This window comes from Enoplosus armatus, chromosome 20, assembly GCF_043641665.1.
Source record: "Enoplosus armatus isolate fEnoArm2 chromosome 20, fEnoArm2.hap1, whole genome shotgun sequence".
In the NCBI taxonomy this organism is placed as follows: Eukaryota; Metazoa; Chordata; class Actinopteri; order Centrarchiformes; family Enoplosidae; genus Enoplosus; species Enoplosus armatus.
Window position 1 is genome coordinate 12,025,132 of NC_092199.1, and position 17,904 is coordinate 12,043,035.

At 39.6% G+C, this 17,904-nt stretch overlaps 1 protein-coding gene across 1 annotated transcript; it reads left to right on the top strand.

The window, feature by feature from the left end:
- Positions 1-812: 812 nt before the first annotated feature.
- Positions 813-13,836, top strand: nlrc3 (NLR family, CARD domain containing 3). The gene is made up of 18 exons (XM_070926929.1): positions 813-936; positions 3,613-3,876; positions 4,225-5,965; positions 6,053-6,139; positions 6,284-6,367; positions 7,017-7,100; positions 7,185-7,268; positions 7,383-7,466; positions 7,774-7,857; positions 8,044-8,127; positions 8,719-8,802; positions 9,321-9,404; positions 10,294-10,377; positions 10,582-10,665; positions 10,823-10,906; positions 12,218-12,301; positions 12,924-13,007; positions 13,131-13,836. The coding sequence occupies exons 1-18, from the start codon at positions 813-815 to the stop codon at positions 13,219-13,221; spliced, it is 3,399 nt and encodes a 1,132-aa protein (XP_070783030.1). The 3' UTR covers positions 13,222-13,836.
- The last annotated feature ends 4,068 nt before the right edge of the window (positions 13,837-17,904 follow it).

Below are 17,904 nucleotides of genomic sequence, written 5' to 3' on the forward strand. Positions count from 1 at the left end.
GTTTAGCTAAAATGCTGTGATATGAAATCATAAACTAAACCTTTCCGTATTTATATACCACATTTCATACAAGTAGATGCAATACAATGTTATTTGCAAAAGTTGTGTGTTTGGTTTTCTTTTAAAAGCTAAATAGAAGTACACAGTCTAGTCCAGAGTCTCACTGTAGACCTGTAACAAACCTTCCGAAAGTGTGTAGAGGTCATTCATGTAATTCTAATCAAGGCTCTGAGATAATTTGAAAACAATGAGAAGCACTTTACTGGCTCTGCACACTCACGTCACCCCAAGTGTGGAATAAAAGGTCTATTTTTGGTAAGGAGGTCAGGTTAAGATATTTAAAAAATGGAACTAGAGCCAACGAAATATGACAAAATCTGTTTTTCAAAAACATCAAGGTGGTTGGCCTGAGGTAATTCATGTTAATTCCTGTCAAATGTCCTCCTTAATCTGAAGGCCATAACCACGATGCTGAGTGGTGTTACAAGTTGGTCTGGAATTAAATATAGATTCTCAGCTCATATGCAGAAAGCTAAATAGCTATCTGCCTCACTGAAATTATATATCCTAACATAATCAGTGAAAGCTTTACAACAGATTGTTCTGTGCACTAGTAATGCATGACTAAATACACAATGTAGTAAATTCACATTTGGAGAATTAATTATACTAGGGAGGACGTTTTTGGAAGATATTGAGGCCGCGGTTAATTCCTTCAGTTTATGGTAGTTGCACATTGTGTAAGTAATGCTGTTTTTTAGTGTGTAGACACAAACAGGAACGTCTGAGGGCAGATTTTATCAAGCTTTCCCATGGAGAAGAAGGCACATTATGATTCTATCCTGGACCGAAGCAAACGAATTATGTGGCAGGACGACTGCTACGTGGACCTTCAGTCTACATCCTGCTGTGTCACTTCACAAGCGGAAGCAGAGGGTGAGTCCCGACTCGAGAGGGTGGATGGGAGGATGGTAATGGTAAAGGCTAGATCAGTAATTATAATGATTATAATATATATAATAATATGTACTGTACTTTCATTTCTGATTCATCCTCAGCTTCTTTGACATTATCATCCCACATCCTATTCACTCATATTTACACTCTGCTGTTCCTACCATGAGAGGCTTATCAAGCAAAGCAACAGGAGCTGCGGTGAATGAGATCAGATCAGAGGAACAAGCTATCCTGCGTGGTTGAAGTTTGTAATTAAATTCTTCCAAATGTTGAAGATTTTTTTTTCTATCATCATCAGGAGGAGGAGGATTCTTTCATGGCGATGTTTGGCGACACAGAGTCTGGTGGGGATGTGAAGGCAATGGGTGAAAACTGTCTGAAGCCTCTACAGCAGAGGAAAAATAACCTGCTTGCTCAGTCATATGGCAAGAGACAAAAACAGTGGGGGTGGTTAAGACTGTAAAACTACAAAATCAAGACCAAATTGGTTGGAATATGTTTCACAATTAACCGTTTGCTGACAAGTTTAATTTAGAGTTGATGTGGGAGTTTTCAAGTTGTTTTCAGAGAACTGAATTAGTGCCGCATTCATACTCATACACAGTTTTCCCGCGGTGGTCCATCCCCACTGAATTATCTTCCTCTATCATTATAGGAAATGTAATGTAATGTATACACTTTAATTCATTATGAATTATAATACATCTTTAAAGCAAAGAATGGCAGAGGCAGCTATGACACACAGAGTAAGCCATACATTGAATGAGACTGTTGCCTAGTTACTGTTAATCACAAACTATGACATACTGCTTACCACGTCCGCTTAGCAGTTTCCTGGGGGGAAACCGTGATACTGATCAAGAAGCTTACAGGTGTTGGAAATGATCTTTATTAAGAATTAGCCATCACAATGCCAAAAAAACATTTACCTGGACATTTGTCAGTGTGCATGCCAAGGAGTGCTTATACGTCACTCAGAGTGTCTTTTTCTGTTGAATGATTTTATGGATATTGATTCACTTTAGGCAACACAAATGTTCCTGGCAGATTTTTAGGTTTGTATAGCTGTGTTTGATTTGAGTTGGATGATAAGTGAAGCAGGTACTCATTTAGCTGAAAACCTCTTACTTGCTTAAATGCCACCTGGGTGTACCTGGGACATCTTAAAAACAGCATGGTCTGAAATTGTGTTGTGAAGTTTGAAAAGGCTGGGGAGAGATGTGGGCACTTGTGTTGTCACCATGTGTTTCACAAGCACTGATGATAATTGCTGAAAGTAATTGCTGCAGAAAGCTTAAAGCAAGCTGGAATTGATGACCTGTCATTACTGTGCCGCGGTGTTAAATCTGCGTCTCTACCACTGATTAAATTGGCCCTTGGAGTTTGGAAAAAAATACTACCGGGAATTCCTGAACTCTGCTTGTTTGGGTTAACTTGCCTTGAATTACTTCATACCTCACTCCTGGGTAAAATGCGGATTAAGGCATACAAAAGTAATTCATTATATGCAACAAAAAGTGCTTACAAATATGATTGTTAGCCACAAAAAAACAACATTATTGTATAGAACATGACAAAAAATTGATAACAACTGCACAGATTCAAGGTTATAATAGTGTTTGTATGTTTATGAACATTTGCATAGACGAGTGTCTGCGTGCTCTTTTGAGGAGATTATGAGCACAGGAAGCATCATGGATTGTTATTATCGATTACAAACACAACACCAATATTTCCTGGGTTATGGGATCCAGAGATAGCATTGGGAATCATTTTCTCCACAAGGCTCCCTCCATCTTTTTTGAGGACGAATTAGGAATGAATGCTGTTGGTACTACACCAAGGCTGTGGCTTGGTAATTGGAAATCAATTCAACATGTCTGTGAGGCACAGCAGGCATTGGCTAATTAGTATTTAACACAAAGTACAGTTTAGGCTGATGGGAAAGTCATTAGTTTTTCAGGTATACAATCACCTGGGGGGGGGGAGTCTACACAACATCTATTGTATGTCTGTCCATCCTGGAGGAGGGATCCCTCCTCTGTTGCTCTACCTGAGGTTACATTTTGTTTTCCCCGTTAAAGGCTTTTTTGAGGGAGTTTTTCCTTATCCAAATCAAGGGTCTAAGGTTAGAGGGTGTTGTATGCTGTACAGATTGTAAACCCCTTGGGGGAAATGTTAGATGTGTGATATTGGGCTATATAAATCAAATTTACTTGACGTGATCACCAAAGTTGTCATCTGGTGAGGATCATGAACGTCTGCACAAAATTAAATTGTAATGCATCCAGTAGTTGTTGAGCTATTTCAGTCTGAACCAGAGCGGTGGGTAGCAACATGAACCCTCAGGTTATAACAGAATACATTTTATTGCAAAGGTTATTGTTTTCTGGTGCACATCATAAGAATGACCTGCATCTATCCCTTAATAAATTGCCATCAGTATGTAGTTTTCACTGATTGACAAGTTATTTTTTTCAGTATTCTCTGTTATGAAGTCTGACAAGAAGACAAGAGACCAAAAGCACGATGTTTTCCTATCGTACATCAAAAATGGTTGTTCTAGCTCAAAAAATTGTCTTAATTGTTAATTATCACTTGGTTATCTCATTCATCATTTCTTAAGAGTTTTCTTCACGCTCTGTTTTGGTTTAGAGCTTGGCTGGATCCAAAAGCATCAAGACCAGCTGCAACGCTTCATCACGACCTCCTTCCTGGACGGGATCTTAACCCACCTGAGAAAGGTGGATGTGCTGAGTTCAGCTGAGGAGACCAATATCAAGGAAGCGGGCCGACTGCAGGATCAGGTTAACATGCTCACAACTATTGTCACTGACAAGGACACTCAAGGGTCTGATGCCCTCCGGGGTTTCATAGAGAGCTCAGATTCTCAGGTGGCCCAGCTCATCATAAACCATGGTAAGGGGTATGAAATGGGATTTGCTCTCTGTATTGGTCAATTTTTTAAAGGGTGAAGAAAAAATTTCTCTCATTTAATAGTTTAGGCATCTGGTAGCTCAGGTAGTAGAGCATGCAGTGATAGCAGGGATGGTGATTTGATTCCTGAATCCTCTTAAGAATCCTCAAACTGCTCCTGATGAGTAGTGCTGTGTTCAGTGTATGAATGTGTGCGTGTAAATGTAATGCATTGGAAAACACTTTTGGGATAAAAGCGCTATATAAATGCAATCCATTTCCTGTATGAACGTCCTGGTAATCAAAAATATAAAAAAACCTGATAACCTGAGCCAATTTGCTTTTCTGCAGATTCCATGGTGAAGGGCCATAAAGAGGTGCTGTTACGGCGATATGAGCAGTACAGAGACAGAGATTCAGTCAGCTGCCCTAAATTGAACATCTCCTCAAGGACTTTACTTCTGGTCGATGGACTTTCCGACCTCCAGCAAAAGGAACATGACTTAATGCAGGTGGGGGTGACTCGAGGAAGGAAAAGAAATCATCTCCGACAGCTGGGGCTGGCGAAACTCTTGGAGCCCCTGACCCGGGTCAGTTTACCTCCCAGGGTTTCCCTCACAGTCGGGGTGGCTGGTATCGGCAAGACAACCTGGCTACGACACTTCATCAGACAGTGGAGCCAAGGGGCCATCTGCACGGATGTGAGCTTTGTCTTGCCTTTCACTTTTTGCGAGCTGAACTCATTGGAGAAACTTTCTGCTGAGAGGCTGGTGAAAATGGCTTTTCCTCATTTAACAGACCCCAGTCTGGTCCTGAGCAGCTCCTGCCGCACACTGCTCATACTTGATGGTTTGGACGAATTCCGCTGCAATTTAAATTTCTCAGATGCAGCTCCTTGCAATGACCCAAAGAAAGAATTGTCCATCGATGACCTAATTACTAACATCATCAGGGGGAATCTGCTCCCTGACATAGTAGTGTGGGTGTCTTCCAGGCCAGGAGTGGCCTCACTCATCCCTGGAGGGTTGGTAGACAGGGTGACTGAGATCCCAGGATTCAGTCCGAAGGACATCCAGCTCTTCCTAAACCATCACTTCTCTGATTTTGCCAGTAAAATATGGGCACACTTGGAGTCCCATAAGATCTTAATGGTGATGTGCTACATACCATGCATTTGCTGGATAGTAGCTGATACTCTGATGTACATGATGCAGAATGACACACAAGAGAGCCTTCCAAGGACTTGTACTGAGCTGTACACTCATTTTTGTTCCATGAAGGTAGAAGTCGGTGAACCGAGAGGCAGGGAGCCTGTAAAAATGGAACAGCTCCACGGGAGCAATCGTAAACTGCTGGGAAATCTTGGACGACTGGCGTTTTATGGGCTCCTCAAACACAAGTACACCTTCAGTGAGCAGGACCTCAGAGCCTATGGGATAGATCTACTGTTAACTCAGTGCAGTCTTGGTGCTGGAGTTCTTGTTCGGGAGGAGTCGATCATATACACAACATACCGGTTCACTCATTTGACTCTACAGGAGTATCTGGCAGCTACTTTCTACCATGTCTCCTCCAAGCGGGCCATCTTTGACTTATTCTCAGAGAGCACCATGTCTTGGCCCAAGATCGGTTTCCAGAACCACTTCAGAAGTGCCTTTCAGCACTCACAACAGGCCGAAGATGGCCACTTAGATGTGTTTGTGCGCTTCCTGACAGGCCTGCTATCCTCAGTGCCACTGAAACCTCTCGCTGGGCTTCTGGCCCTTGGAAAAGATGATGGCAATCAGAAGGCATGGGCAGCAGGGTTTTTACAAGGCCTCTTGGTCAGCGGGGGAACTGTTGTGTCCCTTCGTGCAGTCAACCTAGCATATTGTTTACAGGAGCTGCAACACACAGAGCTGTTGCGGAGTGTAGAGGAAGATTTACAGCTTGGTAGCTTAGCAGGGAAGTTAACAAGGGCTCACTGTGTTGTGCTGGGCTACCTGCTGCATGTGTCTCCAGAGTGCAGTGAACAGACCAACTTAACAGGCTCGCTGAACTACACAACAGTGAAGTGTTTGCTGCCACAGCTGCTGTATTGCAGCCATCTCAGGTCAGCTCCCCAAAGCACTGTCTCCCAATAAACTAAAACTCAGGAGAAAGATTGTAGGGTGAAACTTATAACGTGTCTTCTTCACAGGTTAGAGAACAATCACTTCAAAGATGATGTCATGGAATTGCTGGGAAGTCTCCTGAGCGCCAAAGACTGTCATATCCAGAAGATAAGGTGAGATCACACAGTTGTACAGTTAAAGTTAATGTCGGCCTTGTTGATTACAAGGATGTAAGAGACACTGATGATGATGATGAACGTGATCATCATTAATATTTTGTACCATATGATTATAACCTGTTTTATTCACCCTCTCAGTTTGGCAGAGAATGCCATCAGCAACAAAGGTGCCAAAGCCCTGAGTCGAGCCCTCCTGGTGAACCGGACGCTCATTTCTCTCAAGTCAGATCCGTTTGTTGCCTTTGACAAGTGAATTAAGTGAATGGCCATAACCTTTTGAGTCCATAAGAGGAAACTGGGGTGCTTCTCATGCACTAAACTTAAGTTTGATGCTCTGACAAAAAAAATTGCAATGTCAATGTTTCCCAAAGGGGGTGCTCCAGAGGTTTTCAGAGATGGATGTGAATGAATTGGTTGATCACAATATCTGTGAATAATATGACTAAACCCCAGAGCCGATTATACTCTCATGTAAACCAGTCACACAAACAAGCCATCTTTGCTTGCTGGCAGCTTGAAGTTAATAGATGTTTAAAAAATGTTTGGTAAACAATTTTGACACTCATTTCTATCACATGAATACTCTTAGCAGTTTTATACCAAAATTACAATAATTCCCAAACTATAATTCACGAGTGGAAATATTGGTCCCCAAATTTAGTTTGAGCATTTCTTTAGGTGACAATTTTGACTAATATGCTGCAGATTTAACAAATAAAAGTTACAATTTGTGCTTATCTCCAAGCCCCCAAATTGCTGCAATTTTTATGGTCTTGGTCTTCGTATTTCACGGGCATATTCATTGCTAAATGGTGTTACTGTAATGATTCTACATTGCTGTTTATCATCTAACCTCCTATTTATAATTTAGTCTCCGGAACAACAACATCGGCTCTAAAGGTACAAAGTTCCTGGCAGAGGCTCTGAAAATGAACCAAGTCCTGGTATCAATCAAGTGAGTATAATTGCCATAGACTAGTTTATACACACAGTGATCCTGCAAAATGCAATTGCTCATTTTCCTATAACCACTACGCAGCTTCCAGAACAATGCCATTGAGGAGGAAGGTGCTCAGGCCCTTGCAGAAGTACTGCAGTGCAACCGCAAACTGGTGTCTCTGAAGTGAGTTTTGTCTGACTTTCACTTGTATTTGTTGCATGTATAGCATATGTGTGTGCTCATGCTTATGATGTGGAGCAATCAGTACATTTTTCTTTCATGCATTTCATGAGTCAGTGTACAGAAGAATACGATTGGAGCGGAAGGAGCCAAAAGGATTGCAGATGCGCTGAAGACAAACCGGACTCTCACAAAGCTGATGTAATCTTAAATTAAAATATCAATTCACTATACTGATCTCAATAATATTATACTTCACGTTATACAAACTATTGCGCTGGTACGATTTACAATACACCGTTTTTTTACATTCAGCCCAGAGGATTAAAGACTACAAGCTATTTTTCTTAATCTATGTTCTTTACATTTTGTTGTAGATTTATGTTTAGGTGTACAGTAGCTCACCTTTGTTTACCGCAGAGCCTGTGATTGGGTCACATACTGATTGTCAAGATTCATGATTTTACTTTTTTCTTAATGTGTCGTCTATTTTTGTTCTTGTCTGCAGTCTTTGTAGCAACCAGCTTGGGGACAAAGGAACAATCGCTCTTGCAGAGGCTTTGACAGTCAACCACACTCTGCTCTCGCTTCAGTCAGTACCTTCTGCGCAGGAGTGCATCATAGCCTCCGCATTATCCATCACCTTCTATTCAAAACTCTGCTGCTAATGCGTTTTAACATTGTGGGTCACTACACATGGTTCACATGCTGTGCAACAACTCCGCAGTTTGTCTTGCAAGTCATTCATTCTGCTTGCGTTTTACCTGTCTTTTGGCAGACTTCAGAGTAACTCAATCAGCAACAGGGGGATGACAGCCTTAACCAAAGCACTTAGGCTGAACCGTGGCCTTATCTCCTTGAAGTGAGTATTGAACTTGAAGCTTCTCTCTGTTTTACCAGGTAGCTTTCCTGTAACAAACCAAGACTAATGTCATTTGGGACTTGATCCTGCTGTCTCGTGTTTTCTTGACCTGATTCAACCTTATTAGACTACAGCCATTCTTTGACAATTTGGGAACTACATTATTCGCTTTCTTAGAGTTAGATAAGAAGATTGATATCACTCTCATATCTGTCTGGTAGAGAGCATAAGTCTTGATGTCCTGTCCGGTTTAGCCTTTGTTCCTCTTGCGTCTGTAACTTAGCTTTAGAAGTGCTGGTAGGGGGTTTTGTTACTGCTGGACTGCCAGCTGTTTCCCCGTTTCCAGTTTATGCAATGCTAAGCTAAGCAAAGCAAAGCAGCTGCTGGCTGTAGCTTCATATTTACTATAGAGATGTGAAAGTGGTCTCGATCTTTTCATCTAGCTCTCTATTACCTAAAATGTCAAACTATTGATTTATATATTGGGGCTAGATGCTATATGTGAATAAATACCAGTAAAATATGAATTTGGATTGAGATTGTCATTTCTTATCCCTTTTTTCCGTTTTATGTATTTTTCTATCTGGTTAGTTTAAGGGAGAACTCAATCGGGGTGGAGGGAGCAAAGAACATGGCCCACGCCCTCCATGAGAACAACTCTCTACAAGACCTCGAGTGAGTCACCTCCCTAATAGCAGTGCATATTGTAATGCCCCGTAGACAAATATCCAACTCTTCCGGAGATGTCACTCAGGGCTATTGAAGGCAATATTTATATATATTTATATAATTTATAATTTTGGTTGAATTAACAAAATTTGACCATTGCATGCCACTAACAATATCTAATTGAAGGGCTCCTTTTAAAAAATGTGTCTGTGAGCACCCGCCCCTTTGTATTTAGTCTTTCAAAAACATTTGTTATTTCAGCCGAAATTATAATTCAATGAAATTGCCTACGGTAGCTTTAACATTCATGGCATTAATGGACTGCAGTTTTACCCATTTGAATTATAAGTATAATATAATAAACTTCAAAGCCAAGTGAAGTCTTTGACACTCTACTATAACCACTTGTGTCATTGCATTTCAGTGAGTATTCTGTCCCTTTTTTAAATCTGTGATTGTTTGTACTATATTTACTGTGTATGCATGTGTGTGTGTTTGTGTGTGTGTGTGTGTGTGTATCTCAGTCTCACAGCCAACCTGTTGCATGATGAAGGAGTTCAAGCTATAGCTGGTGCAATCAAGTTCAATCATGGCCTCACCTCTTTGCAGTAAGTGAGGCTTATAATGCAAACACACACACGAGCCTGCAAGTATCAGGCGTCACCAGCTTCGCTCGCTTTGAAAATATCCCACAGTGCCACAATAACGGTACAAGAATAGAATAAATAGGGTAGATCCACTCCGCTAGTATGATCTTGATTCAATATTCTCAAAACTAGCTCTTTTCAATGCAAACAGGTTATGCAGTTGCACTGTATTATGAGATTTTTAACTGTTTCAGAAACATTTGAAGAACAACAAATAAATATACCACACTGTTAAGATTGATTAGAATTTCCCCTTTGTCTGTTAAAGCTGGTCTAATTAATAACTATCGATCAAATCAAATTACTATATATATATAATGTGAAAGGGGAAACATCACGTGAGTCTGCAAAAAAAAAAAGCTCTAAAACATCACTTAATGCTTCCCACCCACGCCAAACAACAGACAATAGAAGTTAGCAATTAGCTGGTGAACATAGTGGAACATTTAGAAATTAAAGATCCAGATGTTTTTTTCAAGAATTGGTGGAAACCAAAAACAGAGCTAATAAAAGTGTTAATGTTGGACTTCCTTTTGTCACAAAGCAGACTTCAAATTAATTCTATTTGCCTGCTCGTAAATAAGCCTCTCTTTGCTAACACGTTCAAAATTTATAAGGTGATAATATGCCAGTGTTTTGTTGTTTACAGCTTGTTGTGCTGGTCGAAAAAACTCAATTAACTCAATGTAAAGATTAAAACCAGTAAATCTCAGCCACACAATCACAGAACTCAATGCCTTCATCGCTGTTGTTTACCTGCATTTATTAGTCAAGCTTGTGACATATAAATCATATGCAGTATTTGCCTCATAGGTGACCTTATGTGCCTCTCTACTACTACTACTTACAGTCTCCAGTGGAATTTCATCAAGTCCTCTGCCACTAAAGCTCTGGCTGATGCACTCCGCTCCAATGCCACGATGCAGCTCTTGGAGTAAGGCCAATAGCCTCATTTCACTCACCTGTTTTCCACACACTCTTTTCTCTGTCAAGAATTCACGTTACTGTCATCAAATGAGTTGCCACAGGATTTTATTGTCTGGTCATGGCCAGCCGGTAAACAGTTATGTGAAATTTCCGCCACAGGGCTGTATTATTTATAATTGTCATTGTGTGTGTTTCTCCGTTTTTGCTGCAGTCTACAGGAGAATGCTATTGGGAATGAGGGCGTCATTTTTCTTGCTGAAGCTCTGAAAACCAACAGGTCTCTGCGTACATTATGGTAGGCATTACAATTGTGGACAATGATTAATAAAAACTGATGACAGAAGTCACATTTTTATACACACACATATAAATATTCATTCAAATAAAAGTTGTTATTGAACAAAGTCTTTCTTTTTCCCATGTGGTCACTGTTCTGTGTGATGTCTCTTTAGTCTCCAGGGGGTCTCGGCGGGCACAACTGGTGCCATTGCAATGGCAGAGGCTGTAGTGACCAACCAAACCCTGCAAACATTAGAGTGAGTAGAAGCTCTCTCTTGTGTAAAATTGCTCCTTTGTTATTTGTCATTGAGCTATATACTGTATCATAATCAAGCAATTTCAATGTAAAGCTTGCTCCTCAGTAGTATTGCTTTTTTCTGCTTTTTGAGTTACAGCTGATTGTATCCCAGTAACAGGCCATTTACTTGTATTACTCTGTCTGAAAAATATTTACCCTCTCATTTGTCTGCTTTATGAATTAAAATTAAAATTTGCTTTTGATTGCTTTCTGTTTTGGATGTGTTTGTCTATTTAAGCCTGACAAAGCCAGCATCCAATTTGAATTGTCTGATTGTGGTTATGGTAAAGCTCCACAGGTGTTTGTTTGATACAGACACACTGCAGTGATGGTCTTTCCTTCACTGAGACATCAACATGAACCCACCTGTGGATATAAATTTGCCAGTTGTCTGAGATTTTGTTTATACCATGGTAACTATCCTTATAATATCTCTGGGTGTAGTAGACCACTGTGGGCAATGTTGAAAATCTATTTTCAGAACTGCTGTATGAATTTTGATATAATTTTTTGAAGCAGCGTGACAAAGTACATCAACTCATCTGGTATTTCATTTCTTGTATTAACCAAAATAGACATTCTTGTCTGTTTTTCTTTTATCCATAAACACTTGGATGTTCTAGAAAGTGTGCCACGCTTTTAATCAACAAAATCAACAAAAAGTCAGCTTCGGCCCAACAAGGTATTTTCTCAGAGAGGGGTTTCCTTCCATCTCTATTGAAACTTGAATTTAATTGACTAAATTAAAATGTATTTCAGTCTGGAGGTAGTTATACAAACAAAAAGACAACAAAATATACATTTACTTATAAAAGAACAACACAGCGGAAAACAAAACAACCCAATAACACAAAATAGAAGAATAGGCTTAAAATATGGACAGAAACCTTGAGATGAGAAAACAAGTTGTGACCTGAAGGCTGGTAGAACAAAATCCAAAACAGAAGAGGGGTGGGCCTCCAGCTCTTTGTGAACCTCTTCAATTTCACAGTTCTGGTGAAGAACCAGTTTTTAAGATTGTACTCTGTGTTGAAACAACACCAAAAGAAAAGTGACATAAAGCGAGAGAAAGGTCTGGTTTAGTAAGAGTCCTCGTCAGTATTCGGTTGTGTCTCTGATCTAATATATTCTAATCTAATATAACCTCTTGGTTTTCTTTTTCATTGTTGATGCCGCCAGTCTTACAACACACCATTTATGCCATTTATGTACATCTATTGTTGTGTTTTCTTAATATAACCCTAACCCAGCACATTTTCCACCTTTTCAGTCTACGTGGGAACACTGTAGGAATGGAGGGAGCGAAGGCTCTGGCTAACGCATTGAAAAGCAACCGAAGCCTCAAGTCGTTGAAGTAAGTCCTGACTGGAGCTTATCATGATCCATGTGAACCAAAATCTCAGTCATTGCTGTTGACAGTAGGGACACTCTAATTACTGATCTAATTGTTTTTTAAGTTTTATACTGTGCTGTTTTACCTACTTTACCATAGAACACACATTTTGAAAATTCAATCCAAATGAATACATTTAATTTATAACAGACATTGAATGTAATGGCCTATTTGGTTACATTTTTTGTTATTCAAGATTAAAGTCTCCCAATTCAAATGTATTTCTCTTGATTCTGATTCAGATTCAGCTTCTTAGAGATAGTATATCCAGCCAAAGGACTTTATCACTGATCATAAGGCAGCTGCCTGCTACAAGGCCGACAGCACTCAGCTAACATTGTGTCTCACTAATCTACTCAACCAATGATCAAGCTTTATTATCATGTTTGTTAACTAACAGTGACTGCATAGAACTGTGAACTCTTGGTGCAATTAGCCAGTTGGTACTGGACTTCCTGTTTGTTTCTGGGAACAAATGTCCTATTTCTGCCCATAGATATCCCCCTAAATCCTACACACTAGTCCTTTAAATCACTGGAAATTTGATTAATATAAAGTTATTTGACTCTGTGTGCATCATCAGTCTGCAGGAGAACTCGTTGGGTATGGATGGAGCCATATTCATTGCAACAGCCTTGAAGGGAAACCACCAACTGACATACATCAAGTGAGTTTTCTTTTTTACACATCTCCCATATAGCTGTACATACACTTAACTGTATGTGATTGTGTGTGTGTGTTTGTGTCATTCTGCTCATATTAAAAACTGTTTGTTTCTGTGTTTCTGCAGTTTGCAGGGAAATGGCATTGGAGAATCTGGGGCAAAGGTCATATCTGATGCTATAAGAACAAATGCTCCGGGTTGTGTGGTGGACATCTGACCAAAAGCAGCTTCTGCTGAGGGAGGTCACACTGTACATGTAGCATACAAATAACAGTATGTAGTGTTATGAGAAGTAGGTATAAACTATGTAATTTAGTTCAACTTAAGCTGTACTGTACAGTATGTTGGTATTGTTATACTATTTTCACTGTATTTTAAGATAGATATTCACATATTTATTATGACATTATTATTGAAGTAGCAGTGTTGAAAAAATGTTTTTATGTAAAATGCACTCAGCATCCATCATTACAAAGTGGAGCTGGCTTCATAAGCATCGGTTATGTGATTTATTATGTCGGCCTAACAGCAGTTGCATACTGGAATACTCATATGAGAAGAGTATATGTTTTTGTTTACACTTGTTGCAGTGCGCCGTATAAATCTTTGGCTACACAATGGACTTGAAAAAGATGTTACTCTCTTTATTTGTGTGTTATAAAAACATACTTTATCATACTGTTGTGTGGCACTAGAGAAATTCTACAGATGAGGATCTGTCCTCACCAAATGATATTCACTAATGCCCTTGTGGCCTTATTTCCAGAGCTTCTTCAGCATGTGCCCAACTGCCATGAAGCAAAGAAAAGTAAATAAAATGTTTGAATAATAATGATAACAATGATAGCACTCATTTTATATATTAAACACAGAAGAGGAAATAATCAAACCTTGGAAAACTCTCTGACATGTTTGTGCAGCACGCATGTGTGCCTACAGCTGCCTGCTCTTTTTCACTCTTCAGGCAACATGAAGCAAAAAAAAGCCGGCCACCTGCATGGAGTTGAGGTAAGAAGCAGTGGCAAAAGCTTCCACTGGTATCCATGGCAACAAGCATTATCTGGTTCTTCTTTGCCGTTCTTCTCATTGACAGACCTAAAGTTGAGAAGCAGACAGAGGTTTTCATATACAAGCAGATGATTAGAGGCACGTGTACATCCAGTCATGGTTGTGGGAGTGGAGATCATGCTGTACATAACATTTCACATTGATTGAGAGATATATAAACTCTGCCTACACTCTGCTTTATGAATTGGATGCAGAGCGTTTGTATGCATATTTCAGCCTTTGTTGATCAACCCCAGGAGTACCATTTTGCTCCCAGCAGTAATCAACTGGAAGATTTTCCCATCTTGCCAGCATCCAAACAAAGAGCTAGTTTGTGTTGTGTTGCATTTGTTGTTTTGCATTCTCACTCCTTTCTCACCGCATTTCATTTGCATATCCATCACTGGATGCATTCAATACCTTCACATTGGATTCAAGCTCATTGACGTTTTGAGAGGCACTTGAGCTACATAATGTCCAGCCATAATCATCATATGCTGTATTGAGCTAGTTAACTCGTTATCCTATTATATATCCTATTATCCCATCAACTGCAAATTACAACACGTTTTATTCTGGCCACACATAAACATCCACAAACAGCTTTCAATGCCCCACTTTTGTTTTTAGATTGTTAGCTTATTTTCCTCTCAGTGTCGCAGCTCTCCCCTGTTCATAGCAGGGGAGCGTCTCCCCCTCAAGCAGCTGCTTGAGTCCTAAGAGAATAACCACTCCAGTTCTCAAATCTCTAGTCCGTCTCAAAATTCCACCTTGTCAAAGAAGTGATATTATAAAAATATTTCAAGCATCAGCACTCTACAAATCACTAAATGGTTAAGGACCAAAAAGCATCTCTAATCTTCTGCTGCAACATAAACCCAGTAGACCTCTGAGGTCTGCAGGCACTGGTCTGCTAATTGATCCCAGAATCAAATCAAAATATTATGAAGCCATACAGAATCAGGAGACATTTGTTATTAATCATTAATCATACTCAAAGCTAAAAAAATCTTTGCATTTACTCTCAGTTGAAGTTTGGGCTGTTTTCGATCTGCACTTCTAATGCCACTCTTAATTTAGTCTGACATTTTATGTATGTCATGTCATTTAAATGCTGCAGTTTTAGCTGAATGTCACATGTAAACCTCTTTGAATCTATATATGAGGTTTTCCATACAAATAAAGTTGGCTTGTCGTAAAACTGAAATGGGGTAGGGCCACATGTATTGCCCTTTCACTCATTCTAAGCTTTGCTTTCAGTTAGCCCACGACATTGAGGACTCATGTCATGTCTCACTGGCAATAAATGTAATTCAGCTGTAAGGGGTGGCATGCACTGTCTTCAGCTTCGGTTCTGGAAGGAAAGAGATGACAGCCTTGTGGACTACAGCTTGAATTCAAATTACAATGTATTTCTGTCACCGATCCACATATGAATTTATTGAGGTGATAGGGAAATGGCTTTCCCACTCCCCAAAAATTTCTATTCTGCTGCTGTCAAGTATAAATCCTGGCTCTAATCAGACCTGCCGCTTGGCTCTCAGGTCTCTTCTCTTTCATCCAGCACCTGTTTTTCCCACTTTCAGCCTCCAGACTTTCCTCATCAGACACGACATTGTCCCAGTGTCCCCTGATTCCTCCACATATACCTCAACAATGAAAAACACTTATTGTTAATATGCAGAGTGGACGGCTTTTCAGCTTTCCAATTCATGAAGACAATAAATAAAGTTCATCTGAGGTCAGGCTCTGAGAAATGACATCACAGTAACAGACTGTAGGATGAAAGAATCAAATCAAAACTAAAATGGAGATACAAATACCAAAACACTCTCAGATTGGCTGTGCTCAGACCCTCCACAGCTTCATTAATCTCCAGAGATCCTGGCAATGAAATTATTTCTTGGGGAGGACAGTCAACAAAGCTGGAGGGGAAACCTGTCCTTGGTTTCATTATCTCTGCAAACTCTCTATTCTGTTGTGGCCTAAATAAACCGACCGCGATTCTTCCACTTTACTTTTGTCCAAAAGACAAACATCTAAAACCTGTCAATCTCAAGAACCTCACATATAGAGATATAGATACAGCCTATAGTCTATAATCTGGGCTAGTCTGTACAGTAAATAGTAAGTAAAGAAATATGACGGCTACTGGTTAGCTTGGCTTAGATAGCCTGGCTCTGTCTAAAGGTAACAAAGTCTGCCAAAATCTGTCTGAAGTGAAAAAATTAAACAAACAAGATGTAATGTGTTTCAGAGGTGCTGGAAGGCAGATTGTGTTGCTGTTGGACAGAGCCAGGCTAGCTGTTTCCCCCAGTTTCCAGTCTTTAAACTAAGCTAATCTCCTCCCTTGCTGTAGCTTCATATTTAGCGTACAGATATGAGAGTGGTATTGTTCTTCTTTTCTAACTCTCGGCAAGAAAGCGTATATGCATATTTCCAAAAATATGGAATTATTCCTTTAAAGTTAGCCACAGGAAAAGAAAATATGAAGAGGTGTTTTTTCCAACGCCATTCATCAGATTAGTTGTAAGAAAAATATCAGTGCTTTCAATATGTCACAAAAATCAACATCATGTTCAGGCTCAGACATTGCATTGACTCTCATTGAAAGAGAACATAATGCCTTGATATTGTTTTCTGTGCACTAGGCTGTAGGTAGAGCAGTAGGGGAAACCACACTGATACATAATAATACACTACTGGACAGAAAAACACCATCTCTGCGCCAGCAGGAGTCCTCTTTACTATCCTGTGGCATGTTTGTCTAAAAATATCCTCCTTCATTCAGCATTCTGTGATGAAGGAAGGCAAAGAGGCTTGGTTTGCTGAGCCAATCATTATGTGACTAACATGTTGATGTGGACATTTTGGACATGCCAGGTGTTACTGATATATTTGGATCTCACATTTTTCATTTCGCTGCTGGAGAATCTGCACTGTGGGATGGGTTTAAATTCAGCTCATACTTGATTTGATCATGATATCAAAGTCTTGACTTTGACAACCAACACACTAAACCAATAAAATACTGAAAGGAAGTTTTGAATTCCTGTGTATTCCCATCATTTGCAGGCTATTCAGAATTCAGCAATATTAATGTTAATAATCCAACCACTTTTAAATGATGTAAACCCATTTACTATGTAAGCAGAGGGATTGCATTACTGCCATCCTTGATAGTAAAATAAAACATAATTTCTATTCTAAACTGAATGTAGTTTAAGGTACAACCTGATTCATTAGAAAAGGTTCAACTGTTGTAGCAGTAGCTTTCATATGTTGTCCCCCTTGACCTGTCATTGTGCATGGGTGACCAAACTATAAATATATTAAAGTTATCTGATTTTATTTCTTGTAGAAATATGATTAGTTAACCAACTAAGAAAGAATAGATTTGTAATTTGTTCTCAACATGTCTGTCAGAAAAACAACACCAGGGATCTTTCTGTCTAAAACAGCAATCTGTGGTCTCAGTGGACGTCTGGCAACCCTGATACTGAAAATGATTGGAAACGTTTGTGTCTCAAGGTATCTGTGTGTGTGTGTGTGTGTGTGTGTGTGTGTGTGTGGTGGTTGGATATTAGTTTGTTACACAAGGACTATCTTTAATATTATGGCTTTTATGAACAATCAGTCATCCATGTATATTTGATATTTATATATAAATTTAGGCTATTTGAAAATCGAATGTAACACACTGTAGGATTCCAGTCTGGTAAAAGATGAATGAGTAGACTACGCTAAATAAAAAGTATTAGGATTAACTTATTGACTCCTTTCTCCCTTCAAACTCAGGCTCTCCCATGGCTGCTGCTGTGTTAGACAAATGTCATGGTCTGCATTGGCACAC

Bases quoted from the DNA above. Each gene is read 5' to 3' on its own strand.
- nlrc3 (XM_070926929.1), top strand. From the start codon at position 813: ATGGAGAAGAAGGCACATTATGATTCTATCCTGGACCGAAGCAAACGA. The intron at 3,877-4,224 runs GTAAGGGGTATG...GCTTTTCTGCAG, and splicing joins CCAGCTCATCATAAACCATG to ATTCCATGGTGAAGGGCCAT. The intron at 9,405-10,293 runs GTAAGTGAGGCT...TACTACTTACAG, and splicing joins CATGGCCTCACCTCTTTGCA to TCTCCAGTGGAATTTCATCA.